Here is a 27,632-nt window from a genome sequence, read left to right as displayed (position 1 = left end):
TTCATATGAAGGAACTCACGTGAAGGATGTTGCTTTGCATTTAGTGAGGTTTAGAGGAATATGAGGGGGGGGGGGGGGGGCATTTTTTGCACCAAGAAGCGATAGTGTCAAGGTCGTGTTGTAGGGCGATTGTGTCATTAGATCTATGAAAGTGGTTATAAAGAATGCAATCGTCTGCAAAAAGCCACAGCTTCGTTGATATGTTAGTGGGAAGGACATTTATGTAAATCAAAAACAATAGAAGAGATAAACCTGCGCCTTGGGGAATACCGGAGGTTACACTGGTAAGGGTTGACTGAAAATTGTTGGCATAGGTAAACTGAATGCATCCTGTTAAAAAACTTTCAATCCATTTGATAATCTCGTGGCGGATACCAGGGGAGGACAATTTTGCAAGGAGATGGTTGTGAGACAGGCGATCAAAGGCCTTTGAAAAATCCAGGAATATTGCTTCTATTTGAAGGTGATCGTCCATGTGTAGTAGTAGGTCGTGCGTAAATTCAGCTAGTTGAGTTTCGCGAGACAGACATTTATGAAAATCGTGTTGTAAAGGGTAAAAAAATTTATTGATTCTGGGTAATCCATTAGGTTAGATGCTATAATGTGCTTAAGGGGCTTAGATGGTACTCTAGTTAGAGAGATCGGACGGTAATTAGTAGGGTTATCACACCTTCCTGCTTTAAAAATGACAACTACCTTCGCTTTTTTCCAATTGTCAGGCATGTTTCCTGTGTTTAAGGATTGATTAAATATATGGTACAAAAATTTAGTACAAAGAGTTGTGGTGCTTTTAAGTAATTTGGTGTATGTCGTCACAGCCTACTGAGGATGATATTGCGAGAAAACGCAGCCAGGGATCCACTTGTAACGACCCCACACATAACTATTTATAGGTTATAACGACCACATCTTACTGCATTTATGATTTGCCAACCCTGCCTATTACACCTAGATATAACAAACATTTTATTACAGACGTTTCACCGTGAGTGAGGATGACGTCCCACTGTCATGCAAAGTTGCAAAGAGTTAGCGGTTGCTCCGTCATTATTGAGAGATCAAGGTTCGTCTATGCTTCGGTTAAGTCACTGCTGATAGCAGTTCGTGATGGCATTTACTTTTTGAACTGAGTACTTTTTCAGCCACAGCAACATTGAAAACGTAACTTCGCAACTCCCGACGCGTGAGTAGCTGATGCTGCAGTCGTGACAGCAAGACATTTGCAAAATGTCGGCATGCTGCAGTAGTTTCCACTGCTGAGGAAGGACACGACACAAGCGATGACTTCAGCAATGTGTTCTATTTGTGCTGTTTCCTTCCCAAATTGTATTCCGAATGTTTCTGTTTATAAGGTAACTCAAGGTGGCTATGTCATCTGCAATGCACCATTAATGTGCCTTCATGGAATCAAAGGAGGAAACTGCAGCTCGAAGATGCAGATATGGGGATAATGAACACTTGAAGAAAAGGAAGCAACAGCTTCCAAATAGAAGGCGTCAGCAAACACTTATGCAGAGAAGGCACAAGTGACCAGTGAACTTACGTTTGTCAGCAAATCCAACAGCTTTAGGAATGCCGCTAAAAGGTGAAGTTCAAGAAATTTTTTGCATCAGAATTCAAAAATAAGAAAAAAAGCAATGTCGCCTCTCATAAGACGCAATGAGAGTTTGCTCTTTGGATCTACTTGATGCACCAAAGGGTCATTTCTGTGTTTCAAATGGTGGAATGGTAACAGAACACACTGTACCGTGTACGTAGCCTTTGAATATGTGAAGACCTGTCCTTGAAAACCCTTGAACTTTTGTTCTCCAAGCCAGCATTGACTCTGAATACTAAAAGAAGCCACTCTTAGTGTGAGAGGTTTTTCTCATAAATGAAGAAAGATGCAGGAACAAAAGGTGATAGGTGGCAGTGGGAAGTTTCCGTGACAGCTCTGTGACATGGATTTTAACGGCACCTGCTCAGGCGTAATATTGTTATTGGTAAAGATGGACTATATTGTATTCTAGAAGAGCGAAAGACTGAAGTTAGCAAGCTTCAAACACTTTTACCGAGCCATAACTGCCAAAACATGGGATAAAGAAGCTTTTAAATCTGTGATGTCCGACTGATGTTCCGATGCTAGCATTTTGGTGCGAAATATTTCGAATGGAGCTTTGCCCTTTCGTTTTTCTTCTGTACTTAGTTTCGTATTTAGCAGGTAACCCTGCCAAAGCTACACAAGTTGTGTGGTTATAAAAAGTTCATTTCGTGTGTTTCACACTGGAGTTCTTTTTTATCCATTTTACCATATGTCAAACAACTATATCTCTTACACAGTAAAACCTCATTAATTCGGAATTCACGGTACGAAAAGAAATGTCCAAATTAATTGAATGCTGAATTATTGAGGGTGTCAAGAAAACAAACACTTATTACATCAACACGGTTTTGTTTACTGAATGAATCGACAAATCCTGTTTCTATTTTGCACTAAAGCAGTGCGGAAGCTGCAGTTCTCGTCATCTCGCGACTGATTAGCGCTCGCAGCAGTGAAGTCCTTGAGACTTCCACCGAAGCATGGCTGTGGTGCATGTCTTGATCCAACACGCGCTTTTCCAAAGCCCAGCTCCGAGGGCTATGAAGCTTGGAAAGAAAGGCACCAATGCCAGAAGAGTACCGAAAGCAAATAAGGGCAGCTGGAGGTGGAAGCAGGCCTCATTTTATTTCAAAGATCCCTGCAGAAACACAGCCTCTGATATGCAACCATCTTGTGCAGTGGTGACATTCGCGATTTTACATATATCAAGCCAGGACCTATGGCTTCGTTGATGTGTAAAAGGGAGTACTGCATCAACCATGTGCAGAAGCGAATGGGTGCTGCACTTTGGAACTTGGTGCACGAGCAAAAGACTGTAGATGGGTGAACTCTTGGAGGCGTGGCTTGATCCAACACCAGCAAATCTGCTCGCCAGTTGTCGGATGTTGCATTCACAGTTGTTGCCGCGAACCTTATTGTGATAAGCATGTTCACCCACATGTTCGACAGCACATGTGGCTTAGTAACGTTGGAAGCATACTGCATGCTTTTCATAAGCAATAACCCATACAAGCCGCAGTTGTCTGCTGCAGGCGGCACGATCTGAGTGTCATGTTTCGCTCTGGTGGCATTGCATTCTGGCGTCGCTCACCAGTTCGATTTCGCTTTGACGTTTATTTGCCCTCAACAGGAAAACAAACCAAACGCATCTCGGTTTAATCGGTCCCAACAGCCTGAAGAGCCTCGGCGACAATTCTCAGGCTGCTGGGACCCATCCAGCTCGGCATGCGTGGGCACCTCGTGTTGCAACGATTCTTGCAATGCTTCACTTTAAGTAGATGTCAACTACAGTTGACCAAACTATTTATTGACTTTGGATTGTGTGTTTTCTCAGTTAGTTCGTCTTTTCTCGCTTATTTTTCCGATATGTATGAACAAGGTTCTGCTGTATATGAGTTCTCACTTCAGTGCTGACGCTGTTAGAGGTTTAAAATGAAGCCAGTTGATTCAGGATAATCCCACAAGAAATGGAGCACTTGATGTTGCATTGATAGATGGCACCGGGGACCTAATGGATGCGCCTAAATGTCGTGCTGGCAGGTTCCAGGGGGAACTGTTCCTGATGCGGTCATCTGGCGTGAGCCCACAGTCCGTGACTGCTGCCCTGCGCGACCTCCAAGGTCTCATGGAGCGGTCGGCTGTGGTGCCCCCCATCGTGCTGCTGCAAGTGTTGCATACGGCTTTCCCCCGGTTTGCCGAGAAGTCCGAGCAGGGTGGCTTTGCCCAGCAGGTAGGTGGCGACGAGGGGCTGTCATTCAGATGTTTTGCAAGAGGACCTCTGTTGAAGCTCCTAGCAGTTTTTGAAACACCCCTGAAAAGTTAAAAAGAAAATGAAATGCTGTTTTCAAGGCTTTGGAAACCCTTAAGGGGGAACACGGCTCCTTGGGACCGAAAATCAGCCCAAAAAATCTAATGTTCAGGTTATTAATTTCTGCGTTCCTGATGCGTTTCGGCACTTATCTGCAATATTCGATTACAAGATACTGCATATTTCTTCCATTGTTGTGATCTGAATGTGCGAGTCTGTGAGCATTGTCTTTTAAATGGGGGGGGGGGGGGGAATTGTACCCGGCCTGTGGCGCATAATTTGGTAATGACGCACTCTGCCGGCATCATTTGGTATCATTCAAAATCTCATGTTTCTGGCTTTTTTATTTCTTGGTCGGCAACATTGTTGGTGCTGCAGTCACGCAAGAAATCAACAGCAAAATAAATGCACCACACATGTGGCTACTGGCCAGTTTGAGCATGTGATCAAGATTGCAAGTTATGATTGGCTTCAAGGACCATAAGCGATGAAACGACGAAAACAGCCGCCATTTTGTCTTGGTCTCAAATGCGGCACTGGATATGATTGGATGTCCGACAAAGCTACGTTCTGTGCACCGTTGCAGGTGGAAATGCATGCGCAAGATGCAGGAAACTTCTGAAAGCGATTCTGTCATCGCAGCTGGTGCAGGATACCCGGCAGCTTGCTGCTGACGCTGTACCGCCACCGAACACTGACACCTCGACTGCTCTACTGCATCACCCATCTCCACACGCTGGCTCCAGTCACATAATTGATACGACTGTCGTAACTGGAGAGGAAGTGGATAAGATTAGAGCACATAGGTATGCTGGCCACGGAGCTAGAGATTGGACATTTTGTTGAAGATCTTACCGCTGATAGTGCAGCAGTTTTGGTCGTGGAGCCTGCTGCTCTTTACGTTGTCGTCGTACTTGCAGCAGTGAACAATCTTCTTGGTGTTTTCATGCGCAATACTTGCGTTGGTTCTGTCAAACTTGCGCAAAGTGAATGGGATTACGGTCTTGTGACAAAACTGACTGTCATTTGTGAGAACTGAAGAAGTTGCGTTGGGATGAAGCTCATGGAGAATTGAGAGCTCGAAAAAGTGTAATTCTCTTCAAGTGAATGCACTTGCTGTGCGCACTTTGTTGTTGACTGGCAACAGCCTAACGGCCATGAATGATGTATTTGCGGCTGTAGCATACCTGCCAACCCTCCCAATTCGCCCGGGAGACTCCCGATTTTTTACTGAAGTTTCCGATTGTGTGATCACTATATTATATCTCCCGAAAAGTGGTCTCTGTTCGGGCAATAATGGTTTTTGCGAAACTCGCACCGCGGAATCTACAGCCACATCGTGATTGTCAGAATCACCAACAACGGCAGCACTATAGCAACATCGTTATCATCGACTAAGCAGCCGACTGCAGTGCCTAGTAAGCCGACCAAAGCCAGAGCCAATGTAGTTCTTGCATTTCATGCATGCCTTCTTCCATGGTGCATCTTGCTGCTGCTTGTGTGTATGATTAGTGTCGGCTAGGCCGTCTGTGTGCGGTGCACTTTGTAAAGTTAGAATCCTCGTGTGCTTGATGCCATGGCACTATCAAAGCCAGAGAAAAAGTATTTGCAGAAGTTTTTGCGAAGTTATGCTTCTGAATTTTCGTGCTTTTTGACATCAAGAAAAGGAGAACATTTTGCATCTTGTACAACGTTTGGATGCGACATCAGCATGTCACACAGTGTCAACGGTGACTTGAAACTTGCACGTTTTCACGGCGAAGCATCAAAGCTATGTTAGCACCACTGAGCAGCAAGGTAACATAGTGAACTTTCTCTGGAACAAGTGCGACGACAGTGTCATACGTGTGGAGTGCCTGTTTACGGGATTCGTCGTCGAACACAACCTATCCCTTAGTGTCAGCGGCTACGTTGGGCCTCTTCTACAAAAAATATTTCCGAAATGCGACGAGACGAAGCGCTTGGATGTGGATGCAACTCTGATGAAACGCAACTGTGAAGAAAGCGGAGGTGGCCAACCTGAAATTTATTTCACAGGCATCGCTCTCAAGTCTTCGTTTCTTTATTCAGAGTTTCCCTCAGCTGCTGCGCCAAGATTCCATTGAATCTGCGGAAGATGCTTTAGATGCTTTCGAAGCTGAGTTTGCCACACTACAGGCATACAGTCTTCCAGAGGACATTGTGAAGGAAGAAAGGGGGGACATGCAAAAAACACTGATGGAAAACATGTTTCACCGAGTGTCTAAGGCAATGTTGGATTTACTCGTGATACCGCATAGCAGCGCAGAGTGTGAGAGGATTTTTAGCATGTCGCAAGAAATCAGGACTGAGTTCCGCTCATCAATGTGCAGCACAACCTTCCAAAACCTGCTGCTAGTGAAGGGCTGTCAGTCTGGACCATGTTTTGAGCAAAGCTACTCCGACAAATTTTGGAAGTGAGCAAAGTGTACTACTGCAAGGTCTTGCAAAAGGACTCATCGAACACTGCCTGACAGATTGAGCGAACCCCCCCCCCCCCGGTCCTACCGGAAGTTGAAACAGTGATGCAACCTCCCCCCCATTGGCGCGAATAAAAAGTCTCCCAATTTTTGAACTCTCCAGGTTGGCAGGTATGCTGTGGGGTTGTCCTGTCGAGGAATGCACAAAAACAAAACATATTTCAACAGCACCTGAAAAGTGCGCTGAAGCCAGCTGCCACGCAAGCCGTTAACACTGCGATGAAAGGGTGCACGGGTGAAGCAGCAAAGATTTATGAAGATTTGTGCTTTTGACACAAGAACAACATTGCCATATGCTACGATGGCACATGGATGGCACAGGGCCATTTGTCACACATAGGTGTTGGAGCTCCTATTGAACTCCTCTGAGGCTACGTGTTAGACTATAAAGTCTTGCCAACTTTTGTTTGGGCTACAGGGTAGGTCCAAAGCCCAGCTCCAAGGGCTATGAAGCCTTGAAAGAAAGGCACCAATGCCAGACGAGTACCGAAAGCAAATCAGGGCAGCTGGAGGTGGAAGCAGGCCTCATTTTATTTCAAAGATACCTGCAGAAACACAACCTCTGATACACAACCATCTTGTGCAGTGGCGTCGGTCGCACTTTTGCATATATCAAGCCAGGACCTATGTCGTTGTTGACATGTGGAAAGGAGTACTGCATCAACCATGTGCAGGAGAGAATGGGTGCTGCACTTTGTAACTTGGTGCATGAGCAAAAGACTGACGATGGGTGAAGTCTTGGAGGCAAAGGTTGGCTGACGGCTGATCTGTTAACGAAACTGTGCTTGTACCATGGGCGTGCTTTCAAAATGTACGAAGGGGATGTGGACGCGATGCAGCGAGCTCTGATAGATGCAACAGCCTCTGCTCAAGTGGCGAGCAGTCCTGGTGCCAGCACAGTGCTGCTACAGCCAGAGGAGAACTCGCACCAAAACAGAGGTACAACTTGCCCAAGGATGTAGCTGAAGGACTACTGCCTGTGTACAAGTGCCTATATGATACAAGGCTGCTGGAAAGATGCCGACGAGGGAAAACTCGGAACTCAAATGAGAATTTTCACTCTGTGATCTAGAGTTTGGTTGCCAAAGAGAATCGTTCATCACTGTTTGCTGAGGAAGCTGCAGTTGCTGAAGCTGTCTTGCAATTCAACACTGGCAACCAGCATTCAGCAGCAGCAATCCTAGGGAGACTCAACATGAATTTGCCAAGAACTGGGTTTGGGGAGCAGCAGGAAAGGACTTGTGGCATAGCCTCAGCTATACTAATAGGCATGCAGCTCTGCGTGCGCTGAAAAAAGGTGTAAAACAAAAGCGCTGACACGATTCACCTGGATTATTCACCTGGTGCCTTCCTTTCAATATATTGGTTGTGAAATGTTTTCTATTTTTTTCTCAAGACCACAATTTTGATGATGGTGATGCCATGTTGGAGGTGCAATGTCTCTGCTTCTACTTGTGCTATCACTATTATTCTTTCTTTTTTCCGTTTTCTTTGTTCTTTTTTCTTTCTTTTTTGCCAGAAGGATACAGCTGTGGAGTTTGCAAATTCACATTTTGAAAAATGTGAATTGAACAAAATGAAAAAGAACATTTTTGAAAAATGATGCTTTAAGTAGTTAGATATATTTATCTTTCTGAAGTTTGCAGTGCTCTCAGTTAGAACACAGTTCTCGCTAATTTGCAGTCTTCATTAGTTTGACATCATTTTCTCATGTCAATTTTAATTATGCCATGTATAGTTTGTAAATAGCTTACCTGCAAACAAATTACGCAAGAAACTGAATTGCTTTAATTTCTGGAAAGGTATTTACTGTGCAAGAAAACTGAATGCATATTTAAAATTAACACATTTAATACACAAACTCTGCAAGTTTCGTCAAAATCGATCAAGAATCAAGATCGAGAAAGGTTTTGATGCGCAGGGTCTGTACACCAAGAGCAAAGTAGAATACACTTGGTTACTGCTTTATTAGCTTTGTGTTGTATTAGCTCTTTATTCTGGTAGTAATCCGCCGACGTGAAGTGCCGGCCGCAAATGCGTAGATCTTGGTGCCAATCGGATACCGACAGCCCGGACTGCTGCACCCGCTCGGCTCATCTGTAGCCTTGGGGAACAACACAGTGTCGCAGCTTGACATCTCGCCAATAGCTCGATTTGCAGCCCACAGCGCAGCAAGGGTGATTCGCGGGCCTCGCGAAGAAAAAAAACCTCGTGAAGACTAATACTGAACATGCAGCTCGCGTCGACACAGAGCACATTGTAACACAAGCAGACGACACTTGTTGTGTGCCAGAAGTGCTTGGGTGCGGTGATAAATTGTTGTTGTGTATTGTCTTTCTGTAATTTTGTTTATAGAAACAAATTAACCAACATTCCAACTACTACAGACTACATTTGTTCGCCTTGAAGCAGGAAAAGTTATCGATGAAGCAATGTGGATATTCATTTGGATAGCTCGCCTGACCGACGTCATGCACACCTGCTACGTAGATGGTCATGGGGGGACTGAAAACTCGGGGGAGCGGCACCACTGCGAATGGTGGTTATGCACATATGTAAAACCGTATAATACATTACACGCTTTACGTTGAGCATCTGAATGTGTCACTAAATGTTCAGAAGGACCTACCTTAACGACTCAGTATGTCTGTGCAGAATCGTCAAAATTGTTTCTGTGTCCCTTGAGAGCCAAATGTTGAAAGCTACCCGAAAACCTACTGATGAAACTGAAAGGGAAACGGTCAGACCTACCTTAACGACTCAGTATGTCTGTGCAGAATCGTCAAAATTGTTTCTGTGTCCCTTGAGAGCCAAATGTTGGAAGCTACCCGAAAACCTACTGATGAAACTGAAAGGGAAACTGTCACACCACTGTGCTAGAAATGTACGGATTTTTTTATTTATTGACGCGAGTATGACGCAACTTCGCAGGATGCCAACGAGTGCTGGACGGAAGTGGTGCGAATGCTTCAGCAGAAGCTGCCGCCCATCGACCAGCCGGCCTCCGAGACCGCGCCCGCACCAGTGCACAAGTACACCAACTTTATCGACCAGTACTTCGGCGGCGTCTTCGACGTCACGTATCCTTGCCTCCACCCTCTTGCACACAGAGAGCAATTAGTTTATGCGATGTCGGCCATTGCCCGAGGACCTTGGTAACAGCTGTGACGCTGGGTCTTGGTGCAGCAGATGGCGTATTCAGGTGACGGGCCGTGGGTCAGGTGTAGGCCGGTACTGCCAGTGGTGCGGTACGTGTGCACATCAGAACTGCACTTTTCGTGGAGCAGCCAGACAGAAAAACAAGTGATGGAACTGGTAACAGCGTTTGGTCCAGGTGTTGTTCAAGTCAGAATGTGCTGCTGATTTCAGTATTGCAAATGTGTGCATTGCCGGAGAAAAGAACTGCATTTAGGAAGTTTTAGTTGCTTCAGAAACCTTTTTGTGCCAACAGATAACAGCACACTGCCGCAGCTTTCAACAGCGGTCTCATTAGGTGGGGTTAAGAACAGCCTCTCAGCATGTCACTGCCGCCGCTTCACTTCACGACCTCATCCCTGTGTTCCATTAGAATGGCGATGTTAAAAAATGCCTATACAAACTTTTGTCCCTGGGTGTATCCTTCATGTTTGCAACATGGCGTCAGAAGAGGTGGCTAGCAGCAGAAGCAACAATAGCTTAAGCTGGGAAACTTAGTTCATCTTGCTGATGGCATTCTAACAGTTTAAAAAAAGTTGAAAACCAACGAAGGCAATGTGAAAGTGCCAGTGATGTCATCTTTGTGTCTTTTCCACCCTTTGTGCCATTACAATGCATTCGGCTACAACAGAGTCCACTGTGTTGCTCAAGAGCCACAGCGAAACAGAAAGGCTCAGGCTTTAATGTCTTATACTGCCTGTTCACATTCTCCCAGCTAATAAAACACTGGTCTCTCAAAAAATAGGTAGGCTTGAAAAAAGCTGTAACAACATTGCATAACTTGTATCATACTTGCCTGATTCTAATGTTGCCTCCATGTGCGCCCAAATTTTGTGGGTTAAAAGTTAAAGAAAGAAAGAAAGTTTGTGCTAAAATTAAAAGTGTGCGCAGCTTAAGCCACGAACTGGTTCCCATGTGCACTCGGGTGCATTCCCTGTAATTGTCACAGGGGACCGTATTCTGTAAGGGCTCTTTTTCCTCCAGTTACATTCACTTATCGTCGTTCATTGGCTCACCTGATCACCTGACCTGAGCGAAGGACGTATTGCATATATAATGAAAATCGAAAAGCGTCGTTAGAATGGAATTTGCAGAGTTTCTGGTTTTGCCATTTTGTGTTCAACCTTGACGGCTAGGAACCGCATGGTGGCACAGGCTAAAGTGCATGGAGTCCGAGGAGGAGCCCGAGACGCGGACCAAAGAGCACTTTCTCCAGTTGAGCTGCTTCATCTCTCAAGGTCAGCACAGATATTCTCTTGTCAAGGTAACACCAAGTAAACTGAGGAGGCTGCGTGTTTTTGCTTGCTCCAAGCGAGGAAACTATGTTCAAAGTTCTTTGGTGGGCAGGTTTTATGCACCTTTTTGAATAAACAAGAAAGCAGCAAAAAATATGGGTACGCAAAAGAAGTGGGCAGTACGAGTGCTGAATATATATTTTTTTTTTCTGCATGCTTTTTCGTAGGGCATGTTATGCTTAAATAATTGCATGCTGTCCTTCCTGAACAAGAAGTATGCGTGACTTCCTGTGAAACATATCATCCATAGTTACCTGTTCGTAGCCTGTGGGCTGGTCTGTCCGTATCCCAAAAATTGACCCTCTACGGGCCAGGAACCACCAGTCTGTACATGCAGCAAAGTTGAAATTTTTCTAGCCCTACCACGTCGCAATTTATATCAAGAAAGGCGCAGTGTAGCTGCCTGACTAAAACAGCTACTATTACGGATAGAGGTACTTTGAATGGTTAGGGCCTATAGCAGAACCTGAACAATAACAAATACGAAAACGGCCTTTATGCTTGACGAGTGGCCGCTATTCACAGCAGCTGCCACAGACAGACCTCCGCTCATGCAGCGCTTTGTTTCCATACGGACAACATGCGCTGATCTGGCACCATCTTGTAGCCATCGTCGCTGCAGAGTAGTCTTACATGGTAATACACTTTGTTCTCACACTTTTGTCATACTCTCCTCCTCCACTTTCTGCCTCGCGCTCTCTTCGCAGTCGCAGTCTTTCATCTCCTGCTATGCTTCGCGTTCGCTTTCATCCTTCGCTGTGCTCGTTCACTCGGTTACAAGGAACAGTGCCGACGTCACCACAGGAACGGGCACCTAAGAGCTGTGCTCCAAAAAAATTGACAGTATCAAACTGACTTGCTATCAAAATCGTCGCACCCTTTTTCTGTGAACTAGAGCAATGGTACACTCGCACATCTTTCATGGCCCAGCTTTCTTATGTGGCTTGCACCTTCCCTTCCACTTCTTTCCTTGTGCAAGCATCTGTTTGCTAGATTCCTGTTCATTTGCAAGTAGTTTTCAGCTCAGCTGATTACAGGCACACTTTATTAGTACGGTTCAGTACTTTCTTAGCACAGTAAACTTTATTAGTACGATTCGTAGTTATCTTTGAAGGCCTTGAAGGCCTTTGAATACCAAAGCACCACTTTCAAAGCCTTTAAAGGCCTTTCAAGGCCTTTAAATGCTATGCAGAGCTTTGAAAATTCTATAATTTTTGTATGCTAAGCTTCGGATTTAAGAGGAAGCTTTAGTTCGGACCCAACTCTGACACGACCTATTGAAATACATTTAAAACGAAACACATTTTTTCTGAGATAACTCCTGGATCAATCTTAATGAAATTTGTTGCATTTGAGGGAGAAAGTTAAATTCTAGTGTCTGTTGGAAGCGGAATTTCGATTTAGGGCCTGCGTATTGTTAAAAAGATCTTCAAAAATTCAAAAGTTCGAAAAAAAGAAAAGCACAATGTTTACAAATTAATAGCTCTGCACCAAGAACAGATATCACGGGTCTGTAAACGGCACCCATTAGATAATTGAAAGCATACAAATTCTTTATCTCATTTTATATCTTACGTGAATCTGTTACATAGTGTACAAGGGTTCTGCAAAAGCTGTATTTTGATATTACTACATGTTTAGATTTATATGCAACATATTGCTACGGCACAATATGCGCGATCACGAAAGGCCAGCAGTGTGAAGACGACGACGACGATTAGAAGCTAGCGCGGGCTGTTGCCTCTTGGCCAAGCGCAGCGTATTTTCCTTGTAAATATATTTGTACATAGCTTTTCGTCTGCGTCTTCCTACGTAACATATCTGGTGGAGGTGGACGTTCCCTGTACCTCGTCACGGAGCTTCGCAGTGGACGGTACGTCGAGCCTTCCTTCATGGCTCCCGGCGACGACAACCCGACTCCGCCGGCTTCGACACCTGCTGCCACTTCGACGACCTACATCACTCTCCCCGCTCCCCGTGATCCTGGCGTATTCTCGGGCCAAGATGGGGAAGACGTCGATGACTGGATCAGCCTGTATGAACACGTCAGCCGCAATAACCGGTGGGACCCTACTATTATGCTCGCCAACGTAGTCTTTTACCTCGGTGGCACACCTCGAGTTTGGTATCGCACGCACGAAGATGAGCTCACCAGTTGGGATTCACTTAAGACACAGCTTCGAGACTTGTTCGGCAACCCCTACGGTCAACAACTTGCCGCGCAGAAGGCGCTTTCCGGCCGTGTGCAGACGTCAACAGAGCCCTATGTCACGTACATTCAGGACGTCTTGGCTCTGTGCCGCAAAGTTGACACCCACATGACTGAGTCAGACAAGGTTTCCCACATCCTCAAAGGCATTGCCGATGACGCCTTCAACTTGCTCGTTTGCAACAACGTAGCGACGGTGGATGCTGTTATAAGAGAGTGCCGCCGCCTGGAACTCGCCAAAAGCCGACGTATTGACCAGCAGTTTGCCCGTCTGCCCAACACCCCAGCGACATCTTCCTGTGCCGACGCTCCTCGTCCCAACAACACTGCCGATGTTACCAGGATCGTCCGGCGTGAGATCGAGGCCGCCTATCCGGCTGCCTTCGACTCCAGTGCCACCAACACATCTGCAGTCACGGTCTCACTGATCCAGGCAGTTGTCCGCCAGGAGTTTGAAAACATGGGTCTTCACACCATCTGCTCGGCCCATCGCCCTAATACCCGCCCGGCTTCTTCGATTTCGCCCCGTCCCGCATCTTCTTACCCACCACGTTTCCGCAACCCATCTGAATGGCGCACTGCTGACGACAAGCCTATTTGTTTCCACTGCCATCGAATCGGGCACATTTCTCGGCACTGTCGTAGTCGCTGGAGTTCCCCGAGCCGGCCTACTTATACTGCCTACTCTCGCCCCTCAGGTGGCCCTTCTCGTCCCTATGCCGCACGCTCCGATAATGCCGCCACTGATTCTCCTGCAACGAACCGCCCCTATTCTCGTTCGCCTTCGCCCCAACGACGACAATCTCGCTCTCCCCAGCCCCGTCGCTCCTATTCGCCGACTCCCTTCGGACGCCGCTCCCAGCCGGAAAACTAGACGATGCAGCGCCTCGAGGTGACGCTGCATTGCTCCCTACGCCGCCAAATCCTCTACTGACTTTGCCCACTCATCTGAACCTTCTTGACGTGCAAGTCGACGGTGTTTCTGTGTCTGCTCTCATAGACACTGGGGCGCATTTGTCCGTAATGAGCGCTGACCTTCGTAACCGGCTCAAGAAAATTATCACGCCCGCCACGACGCCTGTTGTCCGTGTCGCCGATGGCGGAACAGCCCCCGTAATTGGTATGTGTACCGCCCGCGTCTCCTTCGCCGATCGCTCAACAATCGTGCTATTCACAGTCATCGCCCACTGTCCCCACGACATCATCCTCGGCTTAGACTTCCTTTCCGCACATTCTGCTCTCATCGATTGTTCCGCCAGTACTCTCCGCCTTGACCTGCCTGTTCTGGATCCTGCTGAACCACACCCCAGTCGCCTCAGTTCCGCCGACTTCGTTCGCTTGCCACCTTCGGCACTGACCTACGTTGACCTAGTGTCATCCCCACCAGTCCCCGACGGTCACTACATCGCGGCTCCTATGCAAGACGTCCTCCTTACACATGGGATCACAGTACCCCATACAGTTTTATCTATTACGGCGAATTGCGTCTGCCTGCCAGTGGTCAACTTTGGCTTGACGACACAAGTGCTGCCACGTGGGATGTCTTTGGCCCAGCTTTGTTCATTCGAGGATCACTCAGTAGCATCCATTGCAGTAGACGACACTTCATCCGATACTCCTCTACCATCGCAGTCGGCAAATTGTACCATCGCTGACTTACGGAAAATGATTGCCCCCGACTTGCCCTCCGAGCACGCTCGTGAACTCTACCGCGTTCTGTTTTCCTACCACGATATTTTTGACTTTAACGATCGTCCTTTAGCCAAAACTACAGCTGTCAAACATCGCATTAATACCGGCGATGCCCCTCCTATTCATCGCCGCCCGTATCGAGTGTCACCAGCTGAGCGTCAAGTTATTCACGCAGAAGTTCGCAAAATGCTTGCCAAGAACATTATTGAACCATCATATAGTCCATGGGCGTCACCTGTAGTACTGGTGAAAAAGAAGGATGGCTCATGGCGCTTTTGCGTGGATTATCGGCACCTTAACAGGGTTACCAAAAAGGACGTGTATCCCCTACCTCGGATTGATGACGCCCTTGACTGCCTCCACGGTGCTCGCTATTTCTCTTCTATTGACCTTCGCTCCGGCTACTGGCAGATTGCCGTGGACGATCTCGACCGCGAGAAGACTGCTTTTGTCACACCCGACGGTCTTTATCAATTCAAAGTGATGCCGTTCGGTCTATGTAACGCCCCTGCCACTTTTGAACGCATGATGGACTCCCTTCTTCACGGTTTCAAATGGTCCACGTGCCTGTGCTACTTGGACGACGTTATCGTATTCTCCCCAACGTTCGCTACGCACCTCGAGCGCCTCTCAGCAGTCCTGGACGTTTTTCGGCGAGCCGGTCTGCAACTCAACGCATCGAAGTGCCAATTCGGCCGTCGCCAGATTACCGTCCTTGGACATCTCGTTGACGCGAACGGAGTGCAACCGGACCCAGGCAAGATCCATGCTGTTACGCACTTCCCTGTTCCGAAGTGTGTCAAGGATGTGCGCAGCTTCATCGGCCTTTGTTCGTACTTCCGCCGTTTCGTGAAAAATTTCGCCGCCATAGCACGACCACTAACCGACCTTTTGAAAAAAGACGCTCCTTTCCAGTGGGGCGATAACGAGGCCTCTGCATTCTCTCATCTAATCGACATTCTCACAACGCCTCCCGTTTTGGCCCATTTCGATCCTTCTGCGCCTACCGAAGTCCGTACTGATGCCAGCGGTCACGGAATTGGAGCAGTACTGGCACAACGCCAGCGTGGCCACGACCGTGTTATCGCTTACGCCAGCAGGCTCCTCTCACCCGCGGAGCGCAACTATTCCATCACTGAGCGTGAGTGTCTGGCCCTAGTTTGGGCGGTTGCGAAATTCCGCCCATACTTATATGGCCGATCCTTTTCCGTTGTCACAGACCATCACGCGCTTTGCTGGTTATGCTCACTGAAAGATCCTACAGGAAGACTTGGTCGCTGGGCCTTACGCCTCCAAGAATATTCGTATACTGTCACCTATAAATCTGGCCGACTACACAAGGACGCTGACTGCCTGTCTCGCTACCCGGTCGACGAGCCTGACGACGCCGACAGTAGTAGCCCCAACGGCATTTTCTCTGTCTCTGCCTTCGGTAACATCGCCGATGAGCAGTACCGAGACCTATCGCTGCGAGCACTTATCGAGCGTCTGCGCTCTACACCTACCGACGCATCCGTTCGCCGATATGTCCTCCAGGGTGGCATTCTGTATCGAAGGAACTTCCTCCCTGACGGCTCTGACCTTCTTCTTGTCGTGCCAAAACAGCTACGACAGACTGTGCTCTTTGAGATGCATGACGCACCCACTTCAGGACATCTTGGGGTAACCCGCACGTACGACCGCGTCCGCCGCCGCTTCTATTGGCCTGGTCTCGCTCGCTCCGTTCGACGCTATGTTGCTGCCTGTGATCCCTGCCAGCGTCGGAAGACACCTCAGGTGCTACCTGCCGGTCATCTCCAGCCGATCACCGTCCCTGTGGAACCGTTCTTTCGTGTTGGATTAGACCTGCTCGGTCCCTTTCCCACGTCATCTTCTGGGAACAAATGGGTAGCCGTCGCGACTGATTACGCCACCCGATACGCTATCACTCGGGCTCTCCCTACCAGCTGCGCCACTGACGTCGCGGACTTTCTCTTGCGTGACATTATCTTGCTTCATGGCGCCCCGCGACAGCTGCTGACTGACCGTGGTCGAAACTTCCTCTCGAAAGTTATCGCTGACATTGTGCGTTCCTGCTCCATTCAACACAAACTGACTACTTCATACCATCCTCAAACCAATGGTCTGACAGAGCGGTTAAACCGTACTCTTACCGATATGCTGGCCAAGTACGTTTCCAAGGACCACCACGACTGGGACATTGCCCTTCCTTACGTAACATTTGCGTACAATTCTTCCCGGCACGACACCGCCGGATTTTCTCCCTTTTATCTACTGTACGGTCGCGAACCTACCTTGCCCCTAGACACGGCACTTCCTCCTGCTGCGGTCTCAACAAGCGAGTATGCGCGCGACGCCATCGCCCTCGCTGACCATGCACGCCAGCTTGCCCGTGCTCGACTGACGGCCTCACAGACCACTCAGCAGTGTCAGTACAACGCCCGCCATCGTGACGTACAGTTTTCACCTGGTGCGCTCGTGCTCCTGTGGTCGCCCTCTCGTCACGTCGGACTTTCAGAGAAGCTCCTTTCGCGATACACAGGGCCCTACCGCGTGCTGCGCCAGGTGACGCCTGTGACTTACGAAATTGCTCCTGTGGCCTCAACCTCGTCCTCTCCTGTGGCATCTAGTGATGTCGTACACGTCAGTAGGCTCAAGGCCTACTACACTGCTTCCGAGTCCGATCTTTAGTCGCTCCGGGACGGCGCTTTTGCAGCCGGGGGTAGTGCTACGGCACAATATGCGCGATCACGAAAGGCCAGCAGTGTGAAGACGACGACGACGATTAGAAGCTAGCGCGGGCTGTTGCCTCTTGGCCAAGCGCAGCGTATTTTCCTTGTAAATATATTTGTACATAGCTTTTCGTCTGCGTCTTCCTACGTAACAATATCAATTTTATCTGCTTTAGATGTACTATTAGATGCAATTCACAGAATTGTGATATCATTTTTCATAGCAGAGTTACAGAGTTGTAAACTTGATAGTTTTGTTTTCTGAAAATTTTAGATTTTTGCCAATATTTCATAAAATATTTGACAACTTAAATAAAAAATTTGAAACCAACAGTCACTAGATTTTAAGTTTTTCTTTTAAGTGCAACAAACCTTGCCAAACCTTGGCAAGTGGTTGCCAAGGAAAACTAATTCTTCTTTTACATGTGTTAAGATAGAAGCACCCGAGCTAAAGCTTCATCTTAATGTGGCGACATGGCCATAAAGTGGATGCTACCCATAACTCAAGGCAGTCTTTCATTCCTTTCATTTCTTTCAGTCTTTCATTGCCGAAGATACTGTGGTCAGTGGTGGTGATGGATCGCATTCCTCTGCCGCCTGGACTGACAGTTGCAGGGTGCATTCGCCATCTAAGTCTGTTACCCGCGTCTTGTCAAGATACACCATATTATGCTATAGGCTTTGCTGTGCGCAATGTCAAAGAATGAGAATGTCATGCTCGGCAAACGAGTGCGGTGGACGCCCGTTGATGTCGGGCCGGGCTATTCGCTCACTTATGTGAACACCTGCGATGGTTTCTGCACGAATTTTAATTATTGAGTAGAGACGTTATACTGCACCTAAAGAAAGATACCATGTGGTCGGAATTAATTGCGAGTTAAAGAGCTAGCATTCCCAAGTTTGTTAACGTATCCAAAGCCCTACGCCCTGCTTGCATTCTTTTGTAAGTCCAGGCTTTTGTGTCCCCAACTTTGCGTGGTGCCAAACCTAAATCTCCCGATTCTAGAGCCATCTAGAGCAGCGCCTCTCATGGTGTCATGCTGCTTTGAAAGCCAAATGCCAGCAGTCACTCTCCTTACTAGCATGTTTTTATATTTTGGTGCTCTGTAGATGTCTTCTGTCGTCATGTGGTTCAGAAAACTGCAATATATTTTTGCCACTCTACGTGTAGAAAGAAGGTTTCACCAAAGTGAAGGCCTCATCTCAGCTGAAAAATTAAAGAAAGCACTGAAAATGTTGCAGGCTGACCCCAAAACTGCTGTGTGTTTTAATTGAGCAAAATTGCAAGTTGTCTGTGTTGTGTCATTGTTGTCTCAGAGTCATTGTGGAATGTTGTCAATTGTCATTGGTGTTGGGGATACAAAAGTATTCATTTCATTTGTACTAGTCTTATTGTAGTTACAGTTGAGCCTTGTTATAACGACATGTAGATACCTTCATTATACTTTATATTCGTGATAACCATATGTTAGTTTCAAGCTGATATCGGCAAGAAACATGCTAGATTTACTTCGTAATATTCAATATTATGGAATATAACATCCATGTTTGTTGTTATGAAGGTTTGACTGTATAAGCAATGACTACACTTTGCAGTGGTGTTGGAGACATTGAAATAGCGCGAAAGCCCTTCCAAGATTTGGTCACATGGCTATTATCATATGCTTGGCCATCTCACACTTGTCCTACGCTCCTTGTCCTTTCAGATGTCAAGTACATGATGGCTGGCCTTAAAAGTGTGAGTACGGTGACAGGATTTCTGTATGAATTTCAAGTAGTTCTTTTAATTTTGCCTGTCTCCTGACTTGCCATCTGTTCTCTTTTGACTTCACAGAAACTTTCTGAAACTATTAACAAGATGTCACCCACGTTGAACAAGGATTGTGAATACAAGAAAACGGTAAGCTTGGACAGCCCCGCGGTTTAATGTTTGTCACCAACATCAAAACATTGGTTTCTGGAGGCTTTTTGTGTTAAGACATTGTCTTTACCGTATGTTGTTCTTACAGTATAGACCATTTATAATGAGGTCACCAGAGATGCAAATTTTACTTTATATGTAGTACCACCCTACGAAAAGAAATATAGAGTGAAATTTCAGTAATTCGAACCCGCTTAATTCAAACTTCCAGTTTACTTGAATTGATGCTGTGGTCCTATCAAAATGATGTGCATTTCACTCTGTAAGGATGCGCAGTAACTCATAAGCATTTGTGATGATAATTCGAACATACCGTGGCACTTCGGACCCGGCAGTGAGGCTTCGCGCTGGCTGCTGCTTCCGTCTCCCGTTGCAAGGGTACCGAACTTAGGTGTGCATAGCCCGCACCAAATATTCAAAAGATTTAACAGTAAAGTCGGTGCGTGGGTTATGGGTGAATCTTACTTTCAAGTCAGGCTTCACAGCAGCATGCACTGGGCTGCCGTGATATTAAAAGTCGAAGAGCGTTGTAATGCGCTTGTATGTTGAACCATAGCACACAACAAAAGCACATTTCCTGTGCCATCAAGCACCGTTGTTGCCATACACCAAGATGATGACGGCATCCATATTGAGGATCGCATTGTTATTGCTACAAAAAGTCGTGCTGATGCACTTGTAGGGTTTCCTATTTTGCCTTCTCGAGAACGCTGTCATTTCTGCTCTCCGTGTGTCCTGCGTGTCTTGCGGTGTATCTAGTAACAGTGGCGAGTTGACCTATAACAGCCGAATTGGGCACTTATTAAAAACAGTGATTCTGCGGAGCCCCTGAAGCAATGTTTCAGTCGTGGGTTGGAACTGTCATGGCCAAGTTCAGGAGTGCAAGTGTTTCTGCCTAGGTCTTTTACCATTTTCGCACTCAGTACAACTCATGAGTCGTAACAATCTGCTAGTGGGGTGTGCCGACTGAAGAAGTAAATGTTTTGGAGAATTGATTGTCTATTAAGCACTTTATATGCTTGAATCATTTCATACTGAACCGCTAACCGTTGTTAAATTTTTCGGTTTGGGTTCCGTTTGGGTTCGGGTTCAATTTGACACCCTAGTTTTAGTATAGCTACAACTTGTGATAGTTGCATATTAAGTTATTTTTGAGGAAAGCATCTCAGATCAAAAACAATGGCACTTTGAAACGTTCAAAATGAGACATGTATAACTGCACTTGCCTAGCTTCCCCAGAGTGTCATGCTAAGTATGAGATGGGGTATGCAAGGCAAAGAAGAGATTGTAATGCATATCAGGAATGTGTATTATGGCCATGCCTATGCTTCCTCCAAGAAAGGAGTCTATCATTTGCTCAGTCGGAGAACGCACTCACACATTCCTTTGCTTCTGAATGTCCTATGCCTACCTTTCTTTTTTTTTCTCTTTCTTTCTTTCTCTTTTTTCTTTCTTTGATTTGGTCACCATATGTAGGACAGCTTGGCAGCACCAGTCAGTGTAAAGCAGGTCTTTGAGCAATGAACTGAGTGCTTGTGCTTCCAGAGCACCATCAGCCGGCTTCCCGCGTACCTGGCCGTCCAGTTTGTCCGTTTCTTCTACAAGGAGAAGGGAGCCGTCAATGCCAAGATCCTCAAGGTGAGCAACGTGCGCACATCTTCGCACTCGTCCTTGCGCGGCGTTTTTTCAATCCACTCGTCATTGCATCTGCTTGCTTCCCCGCCGCAGGACATCAAATTCCCGCTCCAGCTGGACGTGTTCGAACTCTGCTCGGAGGAACTCCAGCAGAAGCTGGTCCCCATGCGGACCAAGTTCAAGGAGCTCGAGGACCGCAAGATGGATGTCGAGCAGAAGGTTCGTGTTCAGAACACTTTCTCTACCTCCCTCTTGCTTTGCAGCGATAGCCTTTGAGTCTTTACAGTGATAGCCTTTGAGTCCTTACAGTGATAGCCTTTGGGTCCTTACAGTGATAGCCTTTGGGTCCTTACAGTGATAGCCTTTGGGTCCTTACAGCAATAGCCATTGAGAGTCCACACTTGTGTAAATAATGAAATTGATGCATTTAATTGTGCCATCCTGTGCCAAACCACCAGGATTGCACTAGCCTGCTCTACGAGACAAACTTTGATAGGAGCTGCTGAATTTGTTGGGGTATAGAGCTTCACTGGCAACCACACAACCATAAAAAATTACTAGGTTTTAACTTTCCGAAACTGCACAGTCGATTGTGAGGGTCACCATAGTGGAGTGCTCCGGAGTAACTATGGCAACCTCTGAATCTTTAACACGTGCCCAAAGCACGGTGCGTGAGTGTTTCTGCCTTCCGCCCAGATCAGAATGTGGCCAGGCATTGAACTTACGACCTTCTGCTTCTCACTGCAATGCCATAACCACTGAATCACCCTGGCTGGTCTCATAAGCACAGCCATAAACGTGTCGTGGTTAGAGTTTAGCCTACAAATCCAATCCATAATGGCCTCTTCCACGTAAAGCAGGTAGTCAAATGCAAGAGTTGACGGACTGCAGAATTTCATAAAAGAATAAATACATTCGCAGCCTGGTATTTTTATTTGTAACCTGTACCTGTATATGGGGGGATCAAGATTTTTCTCCGTGGCTTCACTGGTTGTGGTCACAGACTGCTTGGAAATTCAACATATTCTCCGACCCCACACACTGTAGACATGGTCCACAAACCCCGTCAGTTAGTCAGTGAGCTTGTAGCGACCTAAAATGGCTGTAAATTGGCCAACTCCATTTTCATCATGATGTGACTATTAAAATTTTTACTTGCTGCACCACAACAAGACTATCATCAATTGCTATCATTTGTTTCTTCCAATAAACGTTGCAAAACTAAATTTTACAAAAGTTGTTTGTCTGTATTATGCCGGTATTGTGTTACTTTACTAGAGATTTTCGTTCGAATACTAAATGCCAATGCAGTTGTCTGTCTGTACTGCTTGTTGATCACCTCAAATGTTTGCTTTTGAAGGTTTATGACTGACAGAATCAACATAACCTGTCCTACTTGGGCACCATAGCTGCCTGCAGTGTAGTGGTAGCTGCCAGAGTGCTGTTCTAAATGAGTATGACATTTTTGACTTATTATTATTACTATTTAAAATAAGTGAATATTCAAACCCTCTGAACCAGTACTGGCAAGCATCAGAACACTCTAAATATAGTTTACGCTATAACACTGTTTTCTATGAACCGATTTCACTTTCTGTACCCAGGAGGTGTGCACGTTATGACATTGCAGTACATTAGCTTGCTGTATTAAAGCAATAACTGCTGCTGTCACATGCAAACACAGCCAGAAAAAACCCACACAGCATGAGCGATGTTATCACACGTAGCCTTATTGCTACACCATTGCTATCTTGTTGTCTTCTTGACATCATGACATTCTCCACGATGCCAGGGCTGGCATTTCAGGGTGGCTAGTAGCAAGTTAAAATATAAGAATTTTTCAACCTTCAGTCTTGCTAAGTGCAGTCCCTGTAACAGCAAGAAGCATGTGGTAAAGTTTGTTCGACTTCAACAGTATGCAAAGCAAAGGAACTCCCTTAAGGTTTTATTACATGTGTTCACCACTTCATGTCATTGTTATTGTTATTGTCTAATATACCTGAGCGCTCACCACTTCTCTTATCATCATCATCCATCCCAGTACTTTCACTCCCCTTCCCTCTGCCCCAGTGCAGAGTAGCAGAATATAGAGCGCACTAGCTCAGGTCGACCTCTCTGTCTTTCCTGTCAATAAATTCTATCTGCCTACCATAAAGTTGATGGCATGGTGAAAGCATATAACTAAAGAGGAAATGGTATAGGTGCAGTTACAGTGACCATGTTTTTTAAGATTCAAGTGCACTTGCGTGTTGGAGGTGGAGTTTTGTTTCAACCCGTGACCTGCTGCACATGTGATGTGTAAGCGTTTGTCGCCTCCTTTTCCCACCTGCTGTCGCAGCTCAAACTGCAGCACCCCGACGATGCCAACAAGCCACTCAAGGAGACCAAGCAGGAGCCATTCTCCTTTCCAGATGGTGGGCACAAGCATGTTTTGAGCAGTATTTTCTGGGGAAATTCATTGGCTGCCTAATTTTTTATTTTTTTCTGCTGCCTTTCTTCAACAATCTCTAAAGAGCACTGCTAAATCGCTTAAAGGCTGGTAGGATAGCCTTTCCGGAATCTATATTCATTCCATACCTGCCAACTCTCATGTTTACAAATTTGGGCTCATTCTATGATTAGTGTTATTAGTGTCCCTTTAAAACTTAAAGGAACACTAAAAACAAAAAAAACTGTTTAAACTGTACTAGTAGACAACCCTTCTTCAATGGTGAAAAAGTCACTGTTACCGCAAAATGAGGATTGGTGAGCCAGGAAAAGCACAAGAAATGAATAGCTGAAGGCAAGGTCATCTTGAAGCTCCCACATCAACTGCATTACTTCTTGTGTTTTTTACGGCACCTGCCCGCGCCTACTTAAGTTTTCCTTGCTAGAGATGCACTACATTGTAATATTCTAAAAAAAGCCGAAGACGGAACTCAGCCAGTTTCGAGAACCTTCACTGTGCCACAATCTGCTAAACGCAAATGGTTTAAATTCGTGACATCAATACTAGCGCTGAAGTTTCAGTGCAAGTTTGAGAACACGGAATCTTGGTGTTCATTATCTCTTCTAACAATTTACCCGTTGCCACAAAATTAATGAAAGTATAGTTTTTAAAGGATATCTCATCAGTCTAAACTGATATAGTGTTTGCCTTTAATGTCCTTTAATTAAGGGTATAGATGTAGAGTGTCTTGTTCAACACTATTTCGAAGAATTAGTCAGTCTGGAACAGTGCAGGGTGATAGCATAGGTTCTAATGCCGAGCATTCTCAGTCATACTGCACTCGCTCCAGTTTGATTGGAACGCAAGACAGAGTGTGGAGAGATTCCAGCTCATAATGAAGGCCTCTAGGAGGCCACACTTCGCAACAGTTCTTTTCTTTTTGCTCTGTTCATTCCTCATTATCTGCCACGCCGATTTGGTGATTTCGGCAGCGTGGCAGTATGCAAGCCTATGATCCGGGGGACCAAGAAAAGAAAACATTGCAAATCTAGACTCTATTTGCTTAAGTTGATCTCAAGCCCTTTACTGCGTGCATTCTTTGTAGCTCATCCGTGGATATGAGTTGTCAAACTCATGAGACAGTCAAAGTTTGTATTAACTGCTTAGTGTAAATCTATAGACTGCTGTCTTGTGTTCACCTCTCGTAGAAGCTTTGTCGTATTGCGCTGATATTCATTAATCACGCACCCAGTCAGAGGTCCTCCTTGCCTTGTTATGTGCAGACCCAGGCTCAAACAACAGCGGCTTCTACTCGCTCCAGGCTGTGCTCACGCACAAAGGCCGGTCCACGTCCAGCGGTCACTACGTCGCCTGGATCCGTAGGAAAGAAGGTGAGTCTTGTGGGCGGCATAGGGGTCATTGGAGGCGTTGGCGCTCAGCAGTAGCGTGTGGCCGTGTTGATTCACTTTTGCTTGATTGCATGAAGCCCAGTAAAACTCATTTTGACTCCTGTCATGATTCACAAAGGCGAGTCTCCTTGTCGGAATGTTGGCTCCAGGCTGAGGCTTCTCTTATTCCTCCACTATTGATTACATGATACTTCGTGCTGGGAGCAAATCAGTATATGCTGACAAATGGCATAGGAAGACACATTCAGCGTGTGATTTGGTGCGTGAAGAGGCTGACCATTGGTCTGTTATGAGGTAACAGAAGGTCCAGTCATAGGCTTAGAGGGAGGACTAGGTAGTGTCATGAGATTAGGAAATTAGTAGCAGGCATAAGGTGGAGTTGCCTGATGCAAGACAGTTGAAAATGACATCTCTGCTTCTACTCTGGCCCTGGTTGTGCACATCCTATCTTGGAGGTAATGTGTGGTGGGTTCGAAGGCTAGCCGACCCGGGATAGCTGATGGCTTTGTGTGCGCTGTGTTTTTGCGCACCTAGTTCGTGTTGAAGCAAGAGGCAGCATGAAGGGCAATTCGCTCGCTGCTGTTCTTCATCATGCCAGCATTCTAACAGCAAGTGTCCACAGTCATAGAGTGAGATGTGTTCATGTTTGCCTGTGTGTATATGTGGCATCATGCTTGTTAATTTAGTTAGTAAGTGAAAGTTTGCAGGCATTTATACAGCTGATGAAACTACTAACCTTACTGCATATACCTGTCTAATAATTTACTATCGCAATCAATGCTTTGCCTTTGAGGCAGAACTGTGACTTTTTGACGGCTGCCTCATGTGAAGTGGCAAAAGCGGAAATGAAAGAATGCACTGTTGTTAGCTCTAACTTGCACAGGCCCTACTTGCCTTTAATGTTCCATTTCTCTGTTTTCTCAAATTACTTATGTTGAGCATGAGAAGTGCTGTTTGCAATCGTGACTCATTTCCTTACAATAGACAGATGACAAAGTACTAGTATCTTGAGCTGTCACTAGCTTGACTCCAGATAAAGCGTAAATGTGGTAATTTTTTGACGTGCAAAGCTTTTAATGAAATTTGTATTGCTACTTGCATGATTTCTTCCGCAAGTGAATTTTTTAGATTGGTATGCACAATCAAGCCTACCCTCATATTACCTCTGCTAGCCACCTTGAGGTGTCAGAGTTGGGGCAGCAGCACTGATATTGTCATTTGGCGAGCTTTTCTTTAAAAAAATTGTCTGTGCAAGGCTCTATTGCTGTGATCAATTGTGTTCGACTTATCTGGTAGCATAAAAGCTTTGGCAGCAACGTAACATTTAACCAAGAGTCCAGAATATTTTTACTGCCAAGAAACTGTGCGATGTAAGAGCGTTTAGAATTGGTTTCAAGTTTAACACATTGTCTCATGGCGGCTACTCCTAGTACATGCAAATAAACTTTTTCCTGCATTGTTTTTCCCCACTTGCCATTTTGAATGGCACATTCAACAGTTTTGCATTTGAGGCGCATTAACAAAAGAAATTCAAGCCAGCGACGCAGCTTACTGTGATTGCCGCAACTCACTGGGATAATGAAATGCACAGCTTGCCACTGTCAAAAAGTATGCTAAACGCTCGTACAATTAAACCCTGTGTCAACCAATAGCAGCGCTTCCTGTGTACATGTTACAGAAGTAACAAATCACAACGCCAGTTTTTCCTCTTTTCGCATGCTTCTTTCATTTTTAGTTTTGCATGGCAAGGTGAAGCACTTCTGCTGTCTGTAGCTCCAATCTCTCTTCTTTGCGATGGTACCAAGATGGCGATGTTGCGTCAATGGATAGCCACGTAAATTCACAGTGCGATAGAACCTTCTGCACACTTAAAGTGTGATTTTCTCAGCTTATGCTTAGATTTCTTTCTAACATTTTTCTACACAGTGAGGGAACACGTGGCAATCACAGGGGCAAACAATCAGAAACTTCGATCAAATCTACCTTTCCCATTGCCGAGTCCTCCCTCAAAGGGGTGGGTGGTAAAACAGAATGGTGGGACGGTAAACTGAAGCAGTGGGCAGAATTTCCGCTCATTGCGTAGAGAACCCTGCTACGTTCTTACACAAAATTGAACTTTATTACATGTGACAGGGCGTAGGAGGAATCCAGAACCACCGCTTATGTCCGGCACGGGAGAAAAATCGCTTGACAGACTTGCCCCTTTAACAGATATTAGGCGGCGATAAGATTTCGAAGTCCACATTGATGCATGTTTTTGCTTTTCTATACAGTTTAGAAGGTGCATAGTGACTTGCATGCATGCTTAAGCATTATTGGATTATCGTGGAGCATTGATCATGCTGTTGGGTCGTGTTTGTCACACAGATGAGTGGTTCAAGTGTGATGATGACAAGGTGTCCGTGGTCACAACAGAGGAGATCCTCAAGCTATCTGGTGGAGGTAAGTGCAGGCCCCCCTTCAGAGTTCATCATTGTCAGCCTGCTGTAGTGTGCAGTGCTTGGAACAAGTTAAAGTTGTTCAAAAAGCAGCTGTATAAAGGGACATTAAAGAGTAGAGGTGTGTGAATGCCAAATAGCAGATCTTTAAATTGAATGATCAAAATTTAATCAAGAAAAGAATGTTGAAAGTCGAATATCAAATGTCTCCAAAATTTTTACCAAATTGAATGCTTACAAATTTTGGGAAAGAAAACACGACGCTGCACATCCTTGGGTGTCTCCTCGCATTG

At 45.9% G+C, this 27,632-nt stretch overlaps 1 protein-coding gene across 1 annotated transcript in view; it reads left to right on the top strand.

The window, feature by feature from the left end:
• Nucleotides 1–27,632, top strand: part of Usp14 (ubiquitin specific protease 14) — a 45,613-nt gene that overhangs the window by 11,314 nt on the left and 6,667 nt on the right. The window contains exons 6-15 of the mRNA XM_050176184.3: nt 3,620–3,809; nt 9,317–9,465; nt 10,736–10,818; nt 19,215–19,246; nt 19,343–19,408; nt 20,975–21,067; nt 21,158–21,283; nt 23,403–23,478; nt 24,776–24,883; nt 27,269–27,343. Of these exons, the coding sequence (XP_050032141.1) occupies nt 3,620–3,809; nt 9,317–9,465; nt 10,736–10,818; nt 19,215–19,246; nt 19,343–19,408; nt 20,975–21,067; nt 21,158–21,283; nt 23,403–23,478; nt 24,776–24,883; nt 27,269–27,343 (998 nt within the window). The remainder of the gene's footprint in view (nt 1–3,619; nt 3,810–9,316; nt 9,466–10,735; nt 10,819–19,214; nt 19,247–19,342; nt 19,409–20,974; nt 21,068–21,157; nt 21,284–23,402; nt 23,479–24,775; nt 24,884–27,268; nt 27,344–27,632) is intronic.

This window comes from Dermacentor andersoni, chromosome 9 (genome assembly GCF_023375885.2).
Source record: "Dermacentor andersoni chromosome 9, qqDerAnde1_hic_scaffold, whole genome shotgun sequence".
Lineage (NCBI taxonomy): Eukaryota > Metazoa > Arthropoda > Arachnida > Ixodida > Ixodidae > Dermacentor > Dermacentor andersoni.
The sequence above is the reverse complement of the archived record's forward strand: the minus strand, read 5'-3'. Positions and strand labels throughout refer to the sequence as shown.